At 34.1% G+C, this 22,421-nt stretch overlaps 1 protein-coding gene across 2 annotated transcripts in view; it reads right to left on the reverse strand.

The window, feature by feature from the left end:
- Nucleotides 1-566: 566 nt before the first annotated feature.
- The window catches only part of LOC107038816 (putative phosphatidate phosphatase), a 41,847-nt gene continuing 19,992 nt past the window's right edge, over nt 567-22,421 (reverse strand). The window contains exons 4-9 of one of the 2 annotated variants that reach the window (XM_015258106.2): nt 19,970-20,074; nt 14,923-15,125; nt 10,439-10,496; nt 10,166-10,342; nt 6,628-6,744; nt 567-731 (exon numbers count right to left, since the gene is read on the reverse strand). In XM_015258106.2, the coding sequence (XP_015113592.1) occupies nt 654-731; nt 6,628-6,744; nt 10,166-10,342; nt 10,439-10,496; nt 14,923-15,125; nt 19,970-20,074 (738 nt within the window). In that variant the 3' untranslated portion in view covers nt 567-653. Of the gene's footprint in view, nt 732-4,701; nt 6,492-6,627; nt 6,745-10,165; nt 10,343-10,438; nt 10,497-14,922; nt 15,126-19,969; nt 20,075-22,421 lie in introns of those variants that run through there. The other variant, XM_015258107.1, reaches the window with a different exon arrangement.

The raw sequence follows: 22,421 nt of genomic DNA on the forward strand, positions 1-22,421 counted from the left end.
AGTATAATATAATAATTCCTCTCAATGAAATCAGATCATGAAAATGAAATTTTTCGTTTTCATGCTCTGATTTCATTGAGAGAAAATGAGAAAAATGCAGGGAGAGATTATCAGCAAGAAAATAAAAATTTCGATTTTTCAATGTCTCCGGAAAGTTTTAAAATTGATATATTTTTTCAAATAATGAAGGAATACCCATCAATTCAATTTCTATCCTCACATTTTGATAGAATACATTAAAAAATAGCAAAGAATAAAAATCGGAGATGAAAAATTTTATCGGATTAATATAATGTAATTAAAGAAAAACGACGCACGGCGGAGACTCCCTCATAGGGTGACCAATCTAGGGTTAATAATTGCCTATTGTAAACTGAGAAAAGCGAAAAATTATAATTTGAAAAAACTTGATCAATAGAAGTCATATAATGATAGCTTTATCTAAATTTGTCGTATGATAAAAAAAAATAATGGTCATGTGCTGATAGTTTGAATATCACTAGTTCAAACTCAATGTGTGTGGAACTCAAGGTCTATCGACTACGATGAATAATTTACGGTTTAGATGGCAAACTGTTTATTGTCAATGTCATTGTGGTAATACTTTCGGAATTAAAATGCTTAAGTACATTCGTAATCATCTTCGAGGTGTATTATTCATTCCTGTTGGTATCAGTCATTGTTATGCCACCGTAGAGCGGTTCTCCGCGTCTCAGTGGGCTTCTCTCATCCTAAAATAAATAAAAGGAGTTTTTAATCTGGGAGAGTGATAGAAGAAATGAAATAGTGAGGAAGTACCAAAGGGAGATGAGTCGAGCTATGCTTTTGCAGATTATTCTGCAAATATCTTCGGGAAGACGAGGTTTAGAAGAAAACATTATGAGACTTTTTTGCAGAGAATTTTCTGAGCTACAAAAAATGTCTTTTGATTTTTTTCTTTCTCTAGACCTCATATTTTGAGTCATTTGCGGAATAAGCGGTTCGAGTGTTTTTTTTTGCATAATTTTTGTTTTACAATTTACTAAATTTTCTCGAAGGAAGATTTGCGATGAGGGGAGAAGGCGAGAAAAAAAGCTAGAGGAATTTCTTGCAGAGAATTTTGTGGGTTACAAAAATTTTTTCTGTTGTTTTGCTCTAGACTTTATATTTTTCGAATCATTCGCATAATAATAGGTTCGGGTATTGTTCTTGCATAATTTTTTTTCCAATTTATCACATTTTTTTAAGAGAGATGGGAGGGACAAATTGAAAAAAAGTGCCAGAGAAATCGTTTGTCGAACATTTTTCGCACTACAAAAAAGGTCGTCTGGTGTTTTAGGCTATTTTTTTTTCAATCAATTAGATCGTTGAAAGAAATCCCTCGCGGAGGAGCGTGATCTGGAAAAATGTCAAAAACCATTTTTTGTAGAGATTTTTGTGGTCAACAAAACAAATCTTCTGATGTTTTTCTCTAAATCTAATCGTATTAGGTGTACAAATTAATAAGGTGGTTTTTTTCATGAAAATCAGAGTTTATTATAAAAAAACAAAAAGACATTTAACGGTCGAAATATTCCCCATTATTTTCGATGACTTCACTCTACCTCACTGGCAACTGACGAATTCCTTCGCGAAAGAAACTTGGCGGTTTTTTGGCGAAGAATTAACTGAATTTTTGTTTGTAGATAATATCTTTCTTGAATCAGTCAAATGACGAGAATAAAATTTCTAGGAAAAAGACGGGATAGAGAAGATAGTTTGGTAGAGCATTTCAAGGAATCTTTACAGCTGATAATTCTCGAAATTTTCACACAAGAATGGATATAAAATTTTTTTGTAAATATATTCTTCTTTGAATGAAAAATCAATCATTGAAATGTGAAATTTCTAATAAAAGGAAGGAATGTGGAGAAAAGTCGTTTCTGCGCAGAATTTCTTGGGTTAAAAAGAAAGTCTTTTGATGTGTTTCTCTAAATTCAATAGTTTCAGAGATATTCGCAGGAGAATGCGTTCGTATTTTAGTCTTTTACAATTCTTTGTTTGAATTCATCAAATCCTTGAAATAAAATTTTCGAGGAGAGGAACGAGACGGGAGGAAGAACCTGTTTTGTAGAGAATTTGATGAGCTAGAAAAGAAGTCTCCTCATATTTCCCTTCACATCTACGTTTACAGATATTTGGAAAATAATCTGTGTAACGTACAATTTACACTTTAATTTACACATTTCTGTACAATTTGCTTTCCCATTTAAGGGCAGACCGCAATGAAATTTCGAAATTGCTGGTGTCTTCATCTATTATGCTGATAATTAATTTAATGAGTTTACTACTCCAATTTTAATGTGGAAAAATAATAAAACATTAGGTTTTGATTTTTTTATTGATAGAAAGAGTCTGTAGAGGAATAAATGTCCTAATGACGCCATTCTCAACAGATTGACTCGAAGTTTGGTTCAGACCTACGTAGTATGCACACAAACATAATTAAATTTGCATTTTTGGATGTTTCTATTTTTTGAGTTCTTTAAATTTCTGTCTGAAAATTGACTGAGGTGAAAAATTAGAACAATTAGTAATATTGAACTGCATCCTAAATCATTGAAGTTGGAATTTTTCCAGATTATTCTAATTATTTATTCAGAATATAGCTAGAAGAGTGATGAAGAAGACTGAAAAAATTAATACTAATTAATTAATTAATAATAATTAATATTTTAAAATTTTTCACCTGTTGCAATTTCAAGGAAAAAATTCCAAAAACCCAAAAAAAGATTTTCAAAAAGCCTCATTTAGTTATATTTATGCTTATATTCTGTGTGTTCAAACCAAACTCGAAGTCAATCGATTGAGAATTGCGGCAAGAGAACACTTGAAATTTTCATAAATGGAAAAAATCAAAACCTAATTTTTTATTATTTTGTTGAATTAAAACTGAAGTAGTAAACTTATTAGCACGATAAATAAAGGCCTCTGCAACTTTGAAATTTCTTCTCTTAACCCGTCAGTCAGCGCGTTATGAGAATCTCTCCCACAAAAATTTTGTAAGGTGTTGAAAACACCGTAAAATTGTAAATATTGAAAGGAACCATTTTTACATGCCTCAAGTAACTATTTCGCTTCCTTCTGGCGCAAGAAAATTTTCTTCAGAATGCGCCAATAAATTTATCGAAAATATTTGTATCGAAATAGATCGGGAGTCGTGAGAGATTCTCTCATCGGGCGCCTAAAGTCAGTGGGGAGGTGCGCTCCAGCAGCGGGAGGGGGGGGGGCTAGAGTGACACCACCAAAGCACCGACCTCTCTGTCTAGTTAAAGCGGTCCAGAAAAATTCCTCATAAAAATTCACTGAAAAATTTTTTTATGTAGAATTTTATAGACCACAAAACAATGCCAAGAGACATTTTTTGTAGTCCATAAACTTGGACATACATGACTTGTTTCATGTCTCTTAGCGTTTTTGTAGTCCCCCTAGTTTTAAAAATATTCCCCAAATAATTTGTTTGAGTGATCATCTGCCCAATTTATCATAAAAAACCAGTAAAATAATTCAAATGCATTCTCTGAGGATACGAAAAAAAATGATCAAACTATGATGTTTGTACAGAATTTTATGAATAACGAAAAAGTCTCCTGAAATATTCCTCGAAGTCGCCAGTTTCAAGAGCCTCTGCAAAAAAATGGTATCCGGTTAATTCATCCCATGACAATTCATCCCAAACAATTTCATCCCAAAACAAATTCATCCCGTGACAGTTTCATCCCATTTTTTTATTATTACTGTTTGGATGGAGAATACGCTGGACTGAAGCGCGTGACTTATCGGATTAATTTTCAAGTTTTGTACTGATTTTTTAAATTGATGCTGTGGTCTATTACTTGCGGCCTATCTGGCGAATGTTAGTTGAGATGGATAAGAATGATTTGACCGTTTTTTTGCAATGTTTCCTGTTAATCCGTTGATCGGTTGTGTAAACAATACTAGGAGGGAATCGTGAAGTATCTGATTGATTTTGATGTTGTGTTGAGTGCCTTTTTCTGTGAAAATAAAGTTAATATTTTTCTCTCCCTGAATTATCGTTGTCACCGTGAAGAATTCTATTGGAATTTGATGTTTGGGATGAAATTGTTGTGGAATTGATTTGTTTTGGGGTGAATCGTCCGGGATGAATTGGTTTGGAATGAGTAGCCTGGCAAAACAGTCCGATTATTTCCGACCAAGTGATAAAAAATGAATCGGCGTTAATGATGTTTCTGTCTTTGCCCGTTAAATTCCGATTGGCTGGTAGGTAGAGTTTGGAGTTTGAGAAAATTATGAGAATTAATAGGATCAAGGGTATGTGGCCGTTATCGTCCGATTACTTTCCAAAAAAGTGGTTGATAGATCTTATATTGCTCATATAAATTTTTCATATTTATTGCTCATTTAAATATTTATATGCGTAATATGAGATCTATCAACCACTTTTTTTGGAAAGTAATCGGACGATAACGGCTAATCGGACTATTTTACCAGGGTAGTCCAGGATGAATTCACCTAGAACCCAAAAGAAATCGTCAAAAAATTCTTGCCCCTACCACCTCACGAAGTTCAACGATAAAAACAATTATCTACAATCTTTCCATTCAAAGAATGCACTTGATTCTGTAAGATCTTTGGACTTCCTGCATGCAATCAACAAAAAACGTAATAAAAGGATGGGAATAGAAAGATAGTCATTACATGTTCGAAGTCAGTTTCTCATCAGAATTTATATACAAGAATTTATCAACGTTTGTTATCGTATCAAATCGTCGTACCACGACCGGATTTCGAAATACATTACAACGTGTTACATTTTTTTTAGTACAAAACTTCCAAGGCCTCGAGGCATAAAAATATAAATTCCACAGTACGATAATATTCGATCAACCCCAACTATACACATATCGATATCAAATATATAAGAATTATCTAAAAAAGTAATTTCCTTCCCTAGGGAAAATGAAAACAGTTGTGGTCATGAATCTCATTTAGAGATGCAAATGCGTCGCATGACCCGTTATATGATGGTCACAATTCCCTCCCCCCCAGACCGTCACAATTTTCCAAGAAAGAATGACATACATTTTACATCTGCATAGATGGAACTTCATATTTTTTTAGCAATGCTCATTAGACTTAATTTCGTATTAGCCTAATGCGCATTTTGAAATGAAAATGACCATTGTCATCTGTACAGATAAATTTTTTTTATTTAAAACCGTCACGATTTAGAAATTAGTTATGACCGTCATTATGCATCTACACAGATGGTTTGCCAACAATTTATTTGCAAATAATTTGTGACCATCCGTTGGAGTTGGAAAATTTGTGGCCCACAAAACTGTCATTTTGCATCTCCAAAATTATTTCCTCCCTAGGGAAAATGAAAACAGTTGTGGTCATGAACCTCATCTAGAGATGCAAATGCGTCACATGACCCGTTATATGACGGTCACAATTCCCCCCCCCCCAGACCGTCACAATTTTCCAAGAAAGAATGACATACATCTTTCATCTATATAGATGGAACTTCATATTTTCTTTATTAATTCTCATTAGAATTAATTTCGTATTCGAAAATCACGGCCATTTATCGTCTATACAGATAAACCTTTTTTTGTTTAAAACCATTACAATTCAGAAATTAGTTATGACCGTCATTATGCATCTACATAGATGGTTCGACAGCAATTTATTTACAAATAATTTGTGACGACCCGTTGGAGTTATAAAATTAGTGGCTCACGTGACTGTCACTTTGCATCTCAATTCTCATCTTTGCACGACAATCCATATTTATCCACCGTTAGTGCATTCCATAAAACAAATAATCAATAATAACTCGTGAATAAAACTATTCGTAACAATCTATTGATTAACAATAATCTGAAATAAATAGCTCTGCGTAAAAATAATCTAATACTACCAGCAAAGGTACAAAATAATACTAGTCTTTTGAACATCTCTCAAAGATGGTGCGCAGAAGATTAAAACCATAGCACGAGTAATTACATACAACAAGCACAAAAGACTCGTACGCATTGCCAGGAAATTAAAATCATATGTACAATAATACATGGAAAAAGGTCCAACTAAAACTTAAAACTATAAAAAAAAAATCACGATGAACACGTGGATTTCGTAGCTAGCGTGATTGGACAGTAATTGGATACGAAGAAACAGAAACGAGTGAAAAACGAAAAACGCAGACTTTTGGGTGGTATGAAAGCCAGTAAGCGTTAAGAATTATAAATAAAATTCAGATGTCCCCAAGATGATGATGGAATCAGCGACTGAATCGAGTGATGTCCCGAGGGGAAATGTCACCCCGTTGTCGGCTCGACATCAAACGCCGACGAACTCCACCAAGTTTCATGAAGTAATGAAAGACCAGACGTTTGCCATCAGTCGGAGGGGATTTATCAGTCTCACTTGTTGGTGGGCGAGGGTGTTGTTGTCCCGGAGACTGGGCTCGTCAGCGGGAACAGAGTCTAGGCGAAAGCCAAGAGCAACGTCACGGCGATTTTCGGTTTTTTGTTTTTGTGGAAGCGAGCAAATGTTTGAAAGGTTTTTTTTTAGTTATTAATTTTTTGTCTATTTGATGCGATCGGCTGTGCCGTTATTCACCTGCATGCCAGGCTCGACGTCGTAATCCAACGTCGTCATTTTCTCGGGGTGCGTTGTCGTGCCTATTGAGGGAGAGGTGGAGCGTCTCTCTTTGAAAAAATCCGCAACTGCGAAAACCTGAAAGCACAGTTGATGACTTTTTTAATGAAGCAGTGGAGATAACTGCCGATTTTTGGGACGCAGTGCTACTGTGAGTGGGGGGGAGTTGATTTGAGAGGGAGATTAGAATATATCGGAGTGGAGCGGTAGAAGTATACTGAGAAAAAAAATGACTTCTGCCAAGTAAATTTACTTGCCACCAGTAAATATATGTAAATATTTGCATTTGAAATGTGTGGATTTTCTTGTAGTTAGGAAATTTACTTGGCAAAGGTAATTTTATTTTCAGTGTAGCGAGGCGAGTAAGGGAAAACAGAGTTCTCGAAGAAGTCTTACTTGCGCGAAAAAACAAGTTTTTTTTAAGGCGCGGGTGTACTATCCTTTGAACGTTATCTCGATGTTTTTTTTTCATCTTTCGTCAGCTGAAATTGTCAATTAAGTCCTGCATCATGCAGAAGTTTTAAAAAATTATGAATGAATAATCAAAAAAAAGTTGAAAAAATTCTTAATTTTTTCAAAGAGCTTTTAATTTATATTGAGAATAAGTTGAATAATAAGAAATTGAAAAATGTGTTTGATTTACGGTGACAAATGGCGGCCTGTCACCCAATATCATCCAGGGGGAAGACTGGTTTCGTAAATCTTTTCCCACACTGCACAGAGACATTTATTACGGAAAAGGCTCTTTGAAAAAAGTTGTATTAGTTTGGAGAATTTTTTAATCACACTTTTATCACATAAAAATGGCAGATGACTACATACCACTGTTTTGAAATAGTATATTTCGTAACGAGTGCAAAAAAGTGTTTTTTGGCGAGTGGGAGCTTTATATCACGAGCCGAAGGCGAGTGATATAATCCCACGAGCTAAAAAACATTTTTTCACGAGTTACGAACAATATTTTTCATCACAATGTGGCGGAAATTGGACTTTTAGGCACGCGGAGCGTGCCGAAAAGTCCACTTTTCATCACAGCGTGATGAAAATTGAGATACCTAGCTGTCACTTCCCATGAGGAGTTTGTGTTTTGTTATCCACCATAGAAAATAACAGCTAATAGATAATTTTCCACAGCGAATCAGATATTTGTAATTTCCTCTTCTTTCAACTCATTCTGAATCTCAATTAAAAACGCTCTTTGAAAAAGTTGCGAATATTTTCCATTTTTTTTATCATTCTATTATAATTTTTAGGAATTTCTACATGATGTACCACTCAATTGACAATTTTGAATTACGAAAGATTAAAAAAAATCCAGATAACATTCGAAAGATAGTACACCCGGGCCTTAAGTTATCAAAAAAAGACTTTGAAAATTGTTGTCGCAAAAATAGATTTAGTAGTTCCAAAAAAATGTATTCTCTGTGCAAATAACAAATGTCATGTCTAGCATTACTTCTTCATTATTCGATATTCCTATACGTATTTTGCACTCGAAAAATATTCGTTTTTATATTCGTGTTTTACGAAAGAAGGGATAGGATTTTTTCATTTCGACTGTTCAATAATCACAGACAAGAATATTGTCTACTGATAAGGCATTCAGTTGATTGTCAAACACATGCATTCAAATCAAAATTAATAATTGGAAATACGAATTAAGTTAAGTGTAAATGTGTTTGGTTTACGTCTTGCAATCTGCTTTGTAAATTCTATTTGCACTCTACTCCTATCATGTCTGTTTGAGATTTTTATTTCAAACTAGTATCTGCTGGCACTGTAATAATAGTAGTGGTACTACTATTATTTATCATTTTGCTTCCGAATGGAAGCATTGTATTTGACCGATTTTCATATATTCTAATTTTGCCTGGAAATGATGTAGAATGTTATAAAACGTAAAGAAATGATGTTTAGAAAAACTGTCTGTACGTCTGTGTGTGACAGATTGAGTTTTCGTCGATTATTTTTTAGAAAAAATAACATTAATACCGTGAAATTCATCCATAAAAATCTGCAATTTTGCATTAAAATAGGTACTATCAATGCGCAATTTTTGAGCGCAATTTTTGAGCGCAATTTGAAGTCAATCGGTCCAGTAGTTTCTGAGATATAGTCATTTATCGAAATTTCGTTTTTCCTTAATATCTCGAGAAATATTCACCCGATCGATTTTTTTTTTTTTCAAAATATTTGTCTCGATTTTTTCTATCTCGATCACTCAAAATATGTATACCCGTTCATACTAAGTTTTCGAGATACTGCGGTTTTTCTGTTTTTTTTTACTTGATTATTATTGTTCATTTTTTCTATTTTTCTATTCCATTTATATTTACGTATGCCACGTGTACCCCCACTGCCATAAGGCGTTGTCCATGAAGGACAGTTATCAATAAATATAAATAAATAAATAAATAAATAATTGGAAATACGAATTATTACGAGATGTGACAAAATTTTATCAAACGAAAAATTCATTGCTGTCCGTTTACATCTAGTTAGTTTGTTAGAAATTGTTGGCAGGGGAAAGTATGACCGCCATTATGACACTAGAAAAATTGTGGTTACATGACGGTCATTTTTCTGACCTGACGGATTTTAAAGATTTTGGAATGTAAAAAAGTTTGAAAAGTTTTTTCATGAGAATCTTCCCCCCAAGTGTGAAATAAAAGCTTCACGAAATCTAGCTAATTCAATTAGTCCCACAATTTGTAGTTCACTGCCACATTCCACTGCTTATTCAAAGAAAAAATTCACCTGAGCCCATAAAAACGTAGCGAACTCGCCAAAAAAACGTAACGAATCCGCCAGACAGTTCTATTGAATGTCTATCCGAAATTATCTTGGTTTCTCGTCGATTCTTTTGAAAAATTCCACATGTTACTAGGCGTTTTAATGATAGAAATGTTCAATATTTACTTTTTTTTTAAATATCAGTAGAATTTTGTCATCGACATTTTCCATACGGTTGTCTCCACATAAATTTTGCAAGTTCTTTTGCTCCTCTTTCTTTGTCCCCTTAGAAATTCGAAGCGAGAGAAAGAAAGGAAATTCTATTAATACGAAATTTTCAGTAGAACTTCCACAGAAACCTAATAGAGTTTTCCAGTGAATTCGCTATGCTTTTCTATCAAATTTTTTCGTACGTAATGCTCTCAGGACACTCATATTGTCTCCGAAAATTTCGACATCTCAACATTTCAGAGATCCTCAGCAACCGGATCCCAAGCAAAATTGACTTATCTGGTTTCACCACTTCCCTGCTGGTTTATGCTAAATACCCCGTATTACTCTAATGAGCTGCATTCCTATAAGATAACTAATTAACGCGAATTGAAGCGACAACACGGTAAATTTGTTTCAATTAATTCCACAAAGTTATATCAGTTAAATGACTCAAAACGCATTCCATTCCATATCCCCGAAGAATTTAATTTTCCCCGCAAACGTGTTATTGCTGTCGTCAATAATTGATAATAAAAATGTTGAAAAATTTTACCATAATGAGAGCAGCCACAATTCCCAGTAGCTGTCCAACCAAAACGTCACTCCAATGATGTTTGTAATCAGAAACCCTAGACATAGCTGTGAACCACGCCATCCACAGGCACATCAATTGCAGCACATTTTTAAGAAGTTTACTTCCCTTCCACGTTATCCTCAGTTGCAGGTACAACTGTAAAAAAAAACATTAACAAGTTCATTAAGTCTTTTATCCGCATCCTCTCTAAAAGTGAACGAAATATGACACTGTAATTTTAGAGGCACTCACTGCGAGATAGACCATCGCGTAAGCCGAGAACGAGGAGTGGCCTGATGGAAATGACAGTCTGAAACATGAAAAAAAAAAATGTCAAAAAAATCGAGAGTAACTACCCAACTCAATTAGCTTAAATCTAATGTATCTAATGTATCTTCCTCGGGCCATTTCAAACACTCGAATCTTTCAATATTTTTTGCCCGCTCTAGAAACTCTAAAGATAGCCACCGAGTGATGAGAGGGAAAGGGAGAGCAAGTTTTTATTTCGATATTTTTTACTCGTTCAAACAGACCCTTCTACGGATAGTCGTGGTGAGGCCGTTAAAAGAGTGAATGGTTAAATGAGGGAAAAAAACATGAGAAATAGTCACATGGCTTTGCCCTTAAACGAAACACAAGTTTCGTGGGGAATAGCGGACGCCAAACTCACGATGGTGAATGAATTTACTGTTTTGGTATCAAACGGTTTACGATTAAATTTCAGAAGCTCATTGTGTTATTCATCAGTGGGGAAATCTGAATTTAGAATGTGAGATTATTTTTGTGATAGCGATTGTCTACTGGGGATTATCGTGGGTGAGGATGCTAGAGGGCTTTTTCGGGCTTTTACCATTGTTTGATACCATTATGACGGGAGTTGGATAATTCTACTGGGGTTCTATTAAGGATATCCAAGTACTTTGACTATTTTTTCTCCAGTGAAATGCTTCTCTACTTTTGTAGTCGAGCCTCACAGCTTTCATTTGAGCCGTATTTGATCCTAAGTTTACGGACATTTTACAACGATTTTATTATTTAAATTTTGCAGGTCTGAATTTGAATCTTAATATTGAACTGTTAGAAAACATTATAAAAATCTGAAGAAATTTTAGAAAGTTTATTTTTGGAGAAAGATTGATGAAATAATTAAAAAGTTGCAATTTTTGAAAATTATAAGCCTTTTCTATAAATAATTTATAAACAATCAATTTTCTACCATAAAAATCATTTGTTCGGAATCGTAACAAATTTATTCATATTCAAAATTTTACCATAAATCGATTTCATGCCTAAAGAAAGATTTCCGAAAGTTTAAACAATTTTAATTATTTATTTATAAACAACGAATGTTTAAAAAATCATAATTCTGTGCAAAATAAAATTTGAATGACACTGAATATTCATGATTTTTTTCAAATTTTTCTCACGCAATTTGATTGACAAATTTGATGATTGAAAATAGTCGAATCTATAGTATGGTCTGTACCAAACTGTAAAAGATACTTGAATATCCTTAAGGGGAGACTACTATGAGTTTTAAAAGTCGCGGGCTATTAGAATGCAATTTCTCATAAATTGAAGGTCGATTGTATATATTTAAAAATTAATAATTAGCGCAACAAAATCAATTGTTTATTACTGTTAAGATTAAGTTTAGGATGATGGCTGTGTGTATGTTCATGTTTTTATTATCAACTTGTTTATGAACTTTTTGAATTTTATACAATGTACAGTGTATATTGGTATCTGAAGGGGAACTGAGAAGAGCACAAAATATAAAAACCCGAGAGAGTGTACATACTGAAATAAATGAAAAACAAAACAATTTTTTATTGTTCGTTTGCCCCGTAGACGTGTAAAATGTGAAAAATAGTCCAGGGCCTCCAATTTTGGAACTGTGGAGGTCTCTTTTTTTTCAAAATTTTTGAAAAAAGTGTACAATAACAATTATGAATTAGTTTTTTGAAATTCAACTCCCAAACGGCTAATTTCGTTATTTTTTTAATGTAATCCGCACCATTCATGTAAAAAAGTCCGAAATATATTTCTGAAAGAATCGAGAATATATTTTAAATCTTTTAAGGACAATTTTTCTGGATATTTTACATGAATGACGCAAATTTTGATTGTAAACGAAGCGAAATTTCAACAAACTAATTTGTAATTCGGCTAATTTTTTTTATTTATTCATCTCTTTGGTGTTATAAACGTTTTCCTTTGTTTTACGCCTATGTATTCCTCCTCCTCTCCTTAATGATTGGTTAACATCAGACTAATTCGTAATTATTATTGCACAGATTTTTTCAAACATTTTGAAAAAAAAGAAACCTCTGTAGTTCAAAAACTGGAGGCCCTGGACTATTTTTAACATTTTAAGCGTGTGCAAGGCAAACAAACAATCAACAATTAATTTTTTTGCGCTAATTATATGTTTTTAGATATATATAATCGATCTTCAACGTATGAAAAATCTCACTCCAATCGTCCGCTACTTTTAAAACTCATAGTAGTCTCTCCTTAAAATTTTAGTGGTTTTTCACTATTTCTGTTTTAAGGCCCGGGTGGATGATCTCTCGAAATTTGATTCAAATAAACCATTTCTCTACAGAATTCTCAAACAAGTCTTACTCGTGCCAACAAAATCGTTTGTTAAAAATTATCAAAAAAGGATGTTTTTGTATCAAACATTCAAAGCGAGCGCCGAGATTGAAAATTTTTATTGCGAAAAATAGATGTTGTCTTTTCAAAAAAAATTTATTCTCTGTCAAAGGGCTAGTAGATTGTCATTTCGGCCATTCAATAATCACAGACAAAAAGTTCATTCTTAACCCTAGTCTGGTTACCGAAACGCGACCTTGCGACTTGGCCACCTCCGCGGGGATTCCCCGCCGTGTTATTCAGGTTTGAGCGTTGCCGAATTCACTCTACACTGCCCGGGCGCGTTTAGCGAGTTTCCGGCAACGTCGCGTCATGGGCAATTTCATTTAAGGAGAGACGGAATCCCTTTGTCTACATCAAATCTTAGAATTGTTTTCTCCTTCAATTATTCATTTCTATTTATGAAATTACTTTATCGACTCGATTATCGCATTGTTGAGTCACTGAAGTAGTTTAATGAATAAAAAATAATAATTGCAGGAGAAACACAATTCTAAAGATTTATATAAACGCAGGGGTTCCGTTTCCCTTTAACATGGGAAAAAATAATTCATCTGTTCGAAATAATTTGTTTTCTTTAAGAATTTTAGGAAATATGTTGTTCTAAAAACTACTATAATTTTTTAGACACTTCAATTGACAAAGTCAATTTTTTTTAAATTTATTCGTTTCCCTCATAGGGTGACCAATCTAGGGTTGAATGAAATATTAGGGTTAAAAATATTTCTTGATTTCCCTCTATAAAAGATATTTTCATCCTGGAAAGGCACCGTCTGGTGTGAATTATCCGGCTCTTGAGCCAAAAATTTCGTTGTTGTTGAAAGCAGAGCAATTATTCATATTTGAGACTTTCAAATTCCAACCAAGCATTTATTATTTTTTTTTGAATTTTCAACTAACGATTTTGTTGGCCCAAACAAGACTTGTTTGAAAACTTTGTCGTTTTTCTCGTAGTGTCGGTGTGTTCAACGACAAATTCCCGAGTGACTATTTCAGTAGTGAAGTGGTCAAACGGTTCAAGTCAATTCCATTCTAGCGCCAGTTTTCGATGAATATCCCAAATTGTGAAGGAGTTAGCAAAATTTTGCTGAAAATCTTTTCCGTAACGAAAAGTGAGGACTATCAGAAAAGATCTTACAAAAATTTCGCTATCTTTCTTAAATTCCATTCTAGCGCCAGTTCCCAATGAATATCTCAAATTTCAAAGGAGTTAGCAAAATTTTCCTAAAAATCTTTTCCGTAAAGAAAAGTGAAGCCTATCGAAAAAGATCTTACAAAAATTTCGCTTTCTTAAATTCCGAATTATTCAACAAAAACGCGACTGCACGGAGAGAAATGTTCAGTAAAAATTACGAAACTCACAATTCACTCACCGATTACGTAATCGACTCAGAAAATTTAAGTGACGGTATCGTAATTTTTCACAGGAGATTCAGATAAAAATTACGGAACGCGCCGGAAAAAGTCCGTGACAGTTCCGTAAAATTGTCTACAACTACATTTCGCTCCGGAATTACGGAAAAGATACGTAATTTTTACTGAATATTTCTCTCCGTGTGGGCGCTAAGTCGACTGAAACCGATTGATCACTTCAGTGGTAAAAGGAGATAAGTGTATTTAAAAAAAACATTTTTGCGTCAATCACAATAAACGACTAATTTTCAAACATTAATAATAATATTACGACTTTCGCAAAAAATGCACTTATCTCCTTTTAGCACATCGCTACTGCCTTCATTACTGATTTCGTTATAGTAGGAATGGCGATGAATCACGCACTGAGCCTGTATGCATCGAGAGAGACCCATTGAAAAGATCATAAACATAAATTGTATGATAATAGATAACTAGCATTGACCCAGTATCGCCACTCGAAACTCGCCGACTATTTTCAGCGGATTACACCTGATGACCTTCTCCACCACATCATTCCCATGCGCTGCACGTACACGAGGGGAATCTCGTGCGTGTTACGTAATAGCAGAGGATTTCAGTGATTCGCATCGCAAAGTGATTGCGGATGATTTTTAATTGCTCGCGATTTCATTCATTTATTCATTATGATAAGGCGCAGTTACCTGGCTTCTTTGAGCATTCTCACGGTTGAGGTGGTTGATGTACAGGTGAAATTAGTTATGTACACGTTTTGATACTGGGGAAGTGAACAGTCGATGTTTGGCTTGCATACGTCCATGAAATGTGGGCGTAATCGTCCAATCGTGTACTTGGCTATGTCGGTCGTCAGTTGCGATGCTACACCTCCAAATCCGAATAGGCCGATCTAGAATGGGGAAATTGAGGGTGAGTGGGTGGAGGACCGTTTGATCCTTATAACTACTCTCTTCCCGTTGAAAGATGACCGGGGCCGTAGGTATCTTGCAAGAAGCCCACGGAACATAAACATTCGGGAGGCGATAAAAGTGCCGAGAGTGGGGTTCGGCCTCGAGCGCTCGGAGCGCGAGGTATCTTATAGAGAGGTATCTTATACGAAGCCTCTACTGTATTGAGTTTTTCTATCCTGATATGTTGATGATGAAGGCAACAATAATTATTTGAATTAAAAAATGAATGATTTCACGAAATTTCCATATTTTAGGGTTGAATATCGCAGAAACTATGCACTATAAAGTTTTACCAAAAATTCACCATATTTCAAATTTATGAATCTACCACGGATTTATTTTTTAAGAATATAATGAGAACCATTTTTTCATTAGATGGAAAGATCGAGTTCATTATTTATGATCTCCTAAATTGTATCCCCGAGAATATGGGGGCAATCGTAAGAAATTATACAGGATCTGAGCACGCGGCTAAAATTAATTTCTCATGTGCAGAAAAATATTGCGTACTTCCTTGATTTTGTGCATAAACTTTTGAAAATTTTACCTAATATATTTCACGTGCACAACAAAAAAGGACATTGAGTGCATCTGTGAACGATTAAAAGACTGATGTGCACGTTTTATTACATTTTTACACTTGTGCACAAACCTAAATGTGTACAATTCTTATGCGCATGAATCATACCGTATCGTGGAGTGTAACGAGTAAAAATAAATTCAACAAGGCAAAAAAAAAATTATTCATCAAATTCTTTCCTCAATGATTTGTTGACCAATAGTCTCTCGTTTGACTACGGTGTTTCGACACAACGCGTCATTTCGGACACGCAGAAATGTAAATTATTTCACATTAATGTTTGACACTGACGATAATTTTCATATTGGGTATACAATTTTTATTTGCTTTTCCTGATTTTTTGAGATTTTTTTCTAGACTTTAATCTTCCCCTTGACCTCGCAGAGTTCATTTCCTCATAAAACTGCGTTATTCTTGCACTTCTAGATTAATTATTATCAATAGTACTAGACTGCTAGGTGAGCACAAACTCAAGCAAAATGTTTCTATTCCCATTGAATTTTGTTTAGCCTTTATTTCAGATTGTATTCTTTAAAATTCAAGTTATGTTTATATTACTTTAAGAGGCCATGTACGAGAAGCGACTTCAATTGTTAATAACTTAAAAAGAAAATCTAGAGAAAATTAAGAAAAATTCATAGATAATCAAACTATGATTATAAACATCATAGATGAAATCCAGATGAATTTCATCATTTACCTTTTCCGAACGGAACACCTTAAGCTCATGTGCTTGATCATGAAACACTCGGATTGTTTTGCAGTGTTGACTCAGTTTGTCAATGTTTGTTGAAGCAATAAACAGTGACAAGTAAATATTATCTCTTCTCAATCATCTTTGCATTTCGGAATAATTACAACTTCCGGAACGATTGGACTGGAAGTGAATTATAGAATTCGCGGGGCGAAATTCTTTTGAAAAATTTGAGTGCTAGTACGAAATCCTAGTGCTGTTGAGTATAATTTCTGGGGTATTCTGGAGAATTTTCATATGAATACGAACAAAATTAACGTGAAAACCAATAAAATGTATAATTTCATTTATATTTTTTTCCAGTGCCAGCACTAGAATTTTTCTTCGCGTAATGTACAATTTCTGGAATCATATATTCGTTGAATACGAAGTTCCTTCCTTTTGCAACTTTTTGTTCTACTAGAAGTGATCGCGCTGCAGCAGAGTTGATTGGCGAGGGGTGCAATATCGGTCAAGTCTTCTATCATTTCCATTCTACAATGTGTTAAAACGCTTTTCCTACATTACAGCATGTGTAATGTACATACTATGGCATAGAAAAGGTATATCACATAAAAAAATTTAATGTACAACAAACAAATTCACGTACAATGGAAAACAAAAAAAATGAAAATAAAAACAGATGGAAATAAAAATGTAGCTCTTCCATTAAAGAATTCTATTAAATTTCTTGTGAAAGTCTATAAGAATTTTATTGACATCATAAGTTTTTTTGTCGATTTCCTTTAATCTTTGCAGCCTTTCTACCAAATTTTTGGACCGATATTTTTCAATTGAAAAAATTCAATTGATTTTGAAATCCAATTTCTTGGGCGTTAATTTTCCAAGTTGTTTTGTATTATATTTTGTTTGTCATTTATTATAAAATCCCAAAACAAGACTTGGAAAATCGGGGCCTAAAAATCGTTTTGCAAAAATCGCGACAGAATAATTTATGTAGAACAATCGATCTATGCAAAAAAAAATCAGCAAAAAACGAATATTTGTTCCAATTAAAATCAGAATGAAATTCTACTACAGATTTGCAATAGTTTAAATAGGATATCAAGAGAAGTTCAATAGAAAACCAATAAAATGTTCCAGTGAGTGCGTTTGATTTCCGTTTCAATGTTTTCATACTTGTTGTTTTCATTCATGAGATACATTTCACAAAACAATACGTTTTTAAAAGTATTTTTAGCATGTTTAGCACATTTAAATTTTTTTATCGTTCTCGGGGGAGTAGATGGCCTTCAAACGAGTCTGATTTTTTTTACTAGAGGATTTTTTCTTTCAAGTCGAGATAATTTTAAGAAAAATCATGTAAATGAAGGAGTTATCAATGAAGCGATTGCGTTAAAAAACAAGGTCACATCGAAGGTCTAAACTAAATCCATGGTAGTTTATAACAAAAAATGTTGAGTGTGAATCGAGCATCAAGAAAATTCTATTGGATTTCTATTGAACTGCTATTAAAAATTCTACACAGAAATTTCGCAGATTTTCGACGCGTTTTTTGTAATATAGAAAATGTTCAGTGGAAAGTATTCTATAGAAGAAATCAATACAATTTGATCTCTTTGAAGAACTTATTCTACTGGAACTGTTCTATAGAAATTCCTCAACATAAATTGATCAAAATTTTTCCTCCCCATTTTTTTTTCTTAATAAAAAAATCAAGCACGTAAAAACTTGGAAGATTTATTGATTGATAAAATAGTTGAAAATTTGAATATTTGAATTGATGATACTTAAGTACTCAAAAAATTTCAGAGTGATGTTATCTAATTAAGGGCTACAATATTTAACCGTAATAAAATATTACAAATTGGGCAATCTCTGGTATAAACCTACGGAGTTTTCTCATATCAAATGATTGTCGTACAATAGATTATATTTTTTCCTGCCAACAGTTCGAATTCTTCTAGGGCTATTTCTAATGATCACGAAAAAAATTCAATTTTTGTGAAAGATATTAAATTTCCTTCTATCAAGTTGGTTAATTTGAATCTGTTCCACTCCATCAAATATTCTCACGTGAAATATATAGTTTTCCAGCAGACTCAATTTTTTTCTCGCCTTTGGCTCGGCCTGTAACCCTCACACTCGCCAGGAAGTATATTTTTTCATAAGTATCTTACGATATTTTATGATAATGATGAGAGAAAGGCGGTTCTTTGCGCGCGAAGCGTGCAAAAAATCCCCTTTTTCACTTGTATCATAAAATTATGTTCCACTGAAGAGATTTTTTGTCGTGTCGAATCAATTTACTTGTAGTCAAAAAACAAAGTTTCCAACAAAAACGATCATTTTTGTTGTAGTAATTCTTCTCGTGTAGTGCATATCTTTGTCCAATAAACATTTATAATTTCCATGAAACAAATGATAATTTCATGAGGAAAATACCATTTTCTTTCCGAAACCTGTGTTATTGGTAAAACTAAATAATTTCGAAGGGACAATTTTTTTGGGAAAAAAATCCTCGCCAATGTATTCTTTCTATGGTATAATCCTACGGAGTTTCCTCAGATCGAATGATTGTCGTACAATAGATTCATTCAGTAACAAAGTGGTAAAACGGTTTAAGTCTACTTATCTCCCAGTTGAGATTATGAGCAATATTTTCGAATCTGAGGGAGATAGCGAAATTTTCGTAATTACATTTGTTGTAGCTCTCAATCGGCTCTACAAAAAAGGTTATAGCAAAAATTTTACCATCTCCCTTAGATTTCTTTCTACAAAAAAGGTTATAGCAAAAATTTTACCATCTCCCTTAGATTTCGAGATATTCATTGAAAACTGATCAATACTCAAAATTGACTTGTACCGTTTTACCACTTCGCTACTGAATTTTTTCCTGCCAACAGTTCGAATTTTGCCAGAAGTATTTCACGTCACGAATTTAATTCAAGATGATCACGACAAAAATTTAATTTTTGTGAAACTAATTCCTCTCAAGTGAATCTGTTCCACTCCATCAAATATTCTCGCGTGAAACGCCGTTTTTCGGCGGAGCTATTGTTTCTCTCAGTGTAATCTTTTAAATTGTTCTAAACTGTTGACAAAATTTGCCACTTCCGTTACCTCAATCATGAGACAATGCTAAATAAAACCCCCGTCAAATTACTTGGAAAGACCTTGCACCTATCTTTCAAAGAAGAATTACGAAAGCCGACGACTAGAAATGAGATCCTCAATTTCCTCAAGCCGAAAAATATACAAAGAGTTTCGAAAGCCACTACATTTTATGGCGAACGTAAGAACTCGTCTGAACGGCTTAAATTGCACATTTCACAGTTTATTACCCGTTATTTAAGTAGAGACGGAAAAAAATTCGGACGAGGGCCTTGCAACACAACTCCTTTTGTTTGTGTATTTCCGCTCTTTCTGAGAATTCGAACTTTTCATTTACTGACGTGTACTTTCTTCCCCCCCCCCCCTCCCCTTTCTCATTCAACAATTTCACTCACCTTATTGTAGGCCAATGACACCCATGGAGGTATCACCTTGCCAAATAGCATAATCGACGATGGCCCATTGCTGTTTCTTGCGTAAAGATATTCACCAACTAGCATCTGAAATTAAAAAAATATTCTTCTTTTTAATTTTGTCGTCTTCAATAGCGCAAATGTGGGTTATCAAGGAATGGAGTTTGGCAAATCAATTAAATTGCGATGAGAAAAGAAAAAAAAATTGTGACCAATCAGCGTTATTCTAATTATTCTTTTAAGGGGAGACTATTGAGTTTTAAAATTCGCGGACTGTTGGAGGGAGATTTCTCATGCATTGAAGATAGTTTATACATGTCTAAAAACGAATAATTAGTGTAAAAAAATAATTGTTTATTGTTCGTTTGCCCCACAGACGCTTAAAATGTTGAAAATAGTCCAGGTCCTCCAATTTTTGAGCTACGGAGGTTTTTTTTTAAATTGTTGAAAGAATGTGTACAATAATTCAGTTAATTATTTGGTGAAGTAACAAACTAGTTAGTGAATTTCAGCAACTAGTTGTTGAAATTCACTAACTGATGGGTAATTTATTTTTTTCAACAGCTTTGGTGGATTTCAACAACTAGTTTATTATGTAGAAATTCACAAAAAAAATTCGAAGAGAATTAGAATTTTAGAGAGAAAAAATCCCGCACCGCCCAGCCGGGATTCCAACCCGGGTCTCCCAGTTTCGCGCCGAGCACTCTCTCAACTAAGCTCTACCGGGAACTACGGAAATTTTCTCTCCAAATTCGCTTCACAACACCGCCTGACCGCCTTTAGGCATTAAATCAATTCAAAGAGAATTAGAATTTGGAGAGAAAAAATCCCGTCCGCCCAGCTGGGATTCGAACCCGGGTCTCCCACTTACGCGAAAATTACTTGGTGAATTTCAACAACTAGTTTATTATGTAGAAATTCACAAAAAAAATTCAAAGAGAATTAGAATTTAGACAGAAAAAAATTTTCCGCACCGTCCAGCCGGGATTCCAACCCGGGTCTCCCAGTTTCGCGCCGAGCACTCTCTCAACTAAGCTACCGGGAACCACGAAATTTTTCTCTCCAAAATCGCTTCACAACACCGCCTAACCGCCTTTAGGCATTAAATCAATTCAAAGAGAATTCGAATTTGGAGAGAAAAAATCCCGTCCGCCCAGCTGGGATTCGAACCCGGGTCTCCCACTTACGCGAAAATTACTTGGTGAATTTCAACAACTAGGTTATTATGTAGAAATTCACCAAATAATTTTCTCCGTCTACCATCTTGATCGAGTCCGATCATGAGATTGATTGCATCATCGGTTGTTGAAAATCGTATATTACGATACGAATGAAAAATGTAGTTGTTGACAAGTGTGAGGGTTACAGGCCGAGCCGAAGGCGAGGTCTGTAATCACAGTCGTCAGGAAGTAATTTTTTTCACTTTTTTATATTTTACGATGCTGGTGAGAAAAAGACGGTTTTTACTGGTATCATAAAATTTATTTTGAACCCAATATTCTGGGAAGCGTCAAAAGTTTAGCGTTGGGGCAGTGTTGAAGTTAATGAATCATCGGAATCAAATAGCTAATTTATTAGCAAAAAATGTATTGACTATGTTGTGAGGATAACAATTTCCCACTTGTTTTATCTTCCCCAATGATCACATAAATTTCTCAATGGCATCATCAGTTTTTTTAACTCTACCTGACGATCTCCTGACGTTTTCCGAGTAATAAATTGAACGAATCAAGGTAAAAACTCTGAATAATGTCTACATGCCATTATACACTGAGAGAAAAACGACAAAATTCTCAAACAAGTCTTACTTGTGCCAAGAAAATAGTTTTTTGAAAATTATCAGAAAAGGATTTTTTTGTGCCAAACATGCAGAGAGTGCGTCGGAATGAAAAATTTTTGTGGCAAAAATAAATTTAGTAGTTCAAAAAAAATTGCATTCTCTGTACATGCAAAAAATGTCATTTCTAGCACTACTCCTTCGTTATTCGATACTCCCATGCGTATTTTGCTCCCGAAAAATCTTTGTTTTATGCGAAACAAAGGATAATAGTTTTTCGTTTCGACTGTCTAATAATCACAGACAAGAAATGAACCCTTAAATGAAACAATAATAATGATATGATAAAATATTTGTTGATAAATTTTCCTCTATATGAGATATTTTCATCCTGAAAAGGCACCGTGTCTGGTGTGAATTATCCACCTCTTGAGCCAAATATTTCATTGCTATCGAAAGCAGAACAATTATTCATTTTTGAGACTTTCAAATTCGAACCAAACAATGGGTTACGATGGAAAAATAATCAGTTCAAATGATGAAGAATTGCGTTTGTCGTAAACAAGAAACTGATCACCGCGAAAGTCTCGCATCAATGAGTATCCAACAATATGTTCCTCATAGACCAAATGAATATTTTATTGCATCTATGAATTC

Source organism: Diachasma alloeum, unplaced genomic scaffold (assembly GCF_001412515.2).
Source record: "Diachasma alloeum isolate Michigan unplaced genomic scaffold, Dall2.0 Dall_scaffold_00288, whole genome shotgun sequence".
Taxonomy (NCBI): Eukaryota; Metazoa; Arthropoda; class Insecta; order Hymenoptera; family Braconidae; genus Diachasma; species Diachasma alloeum.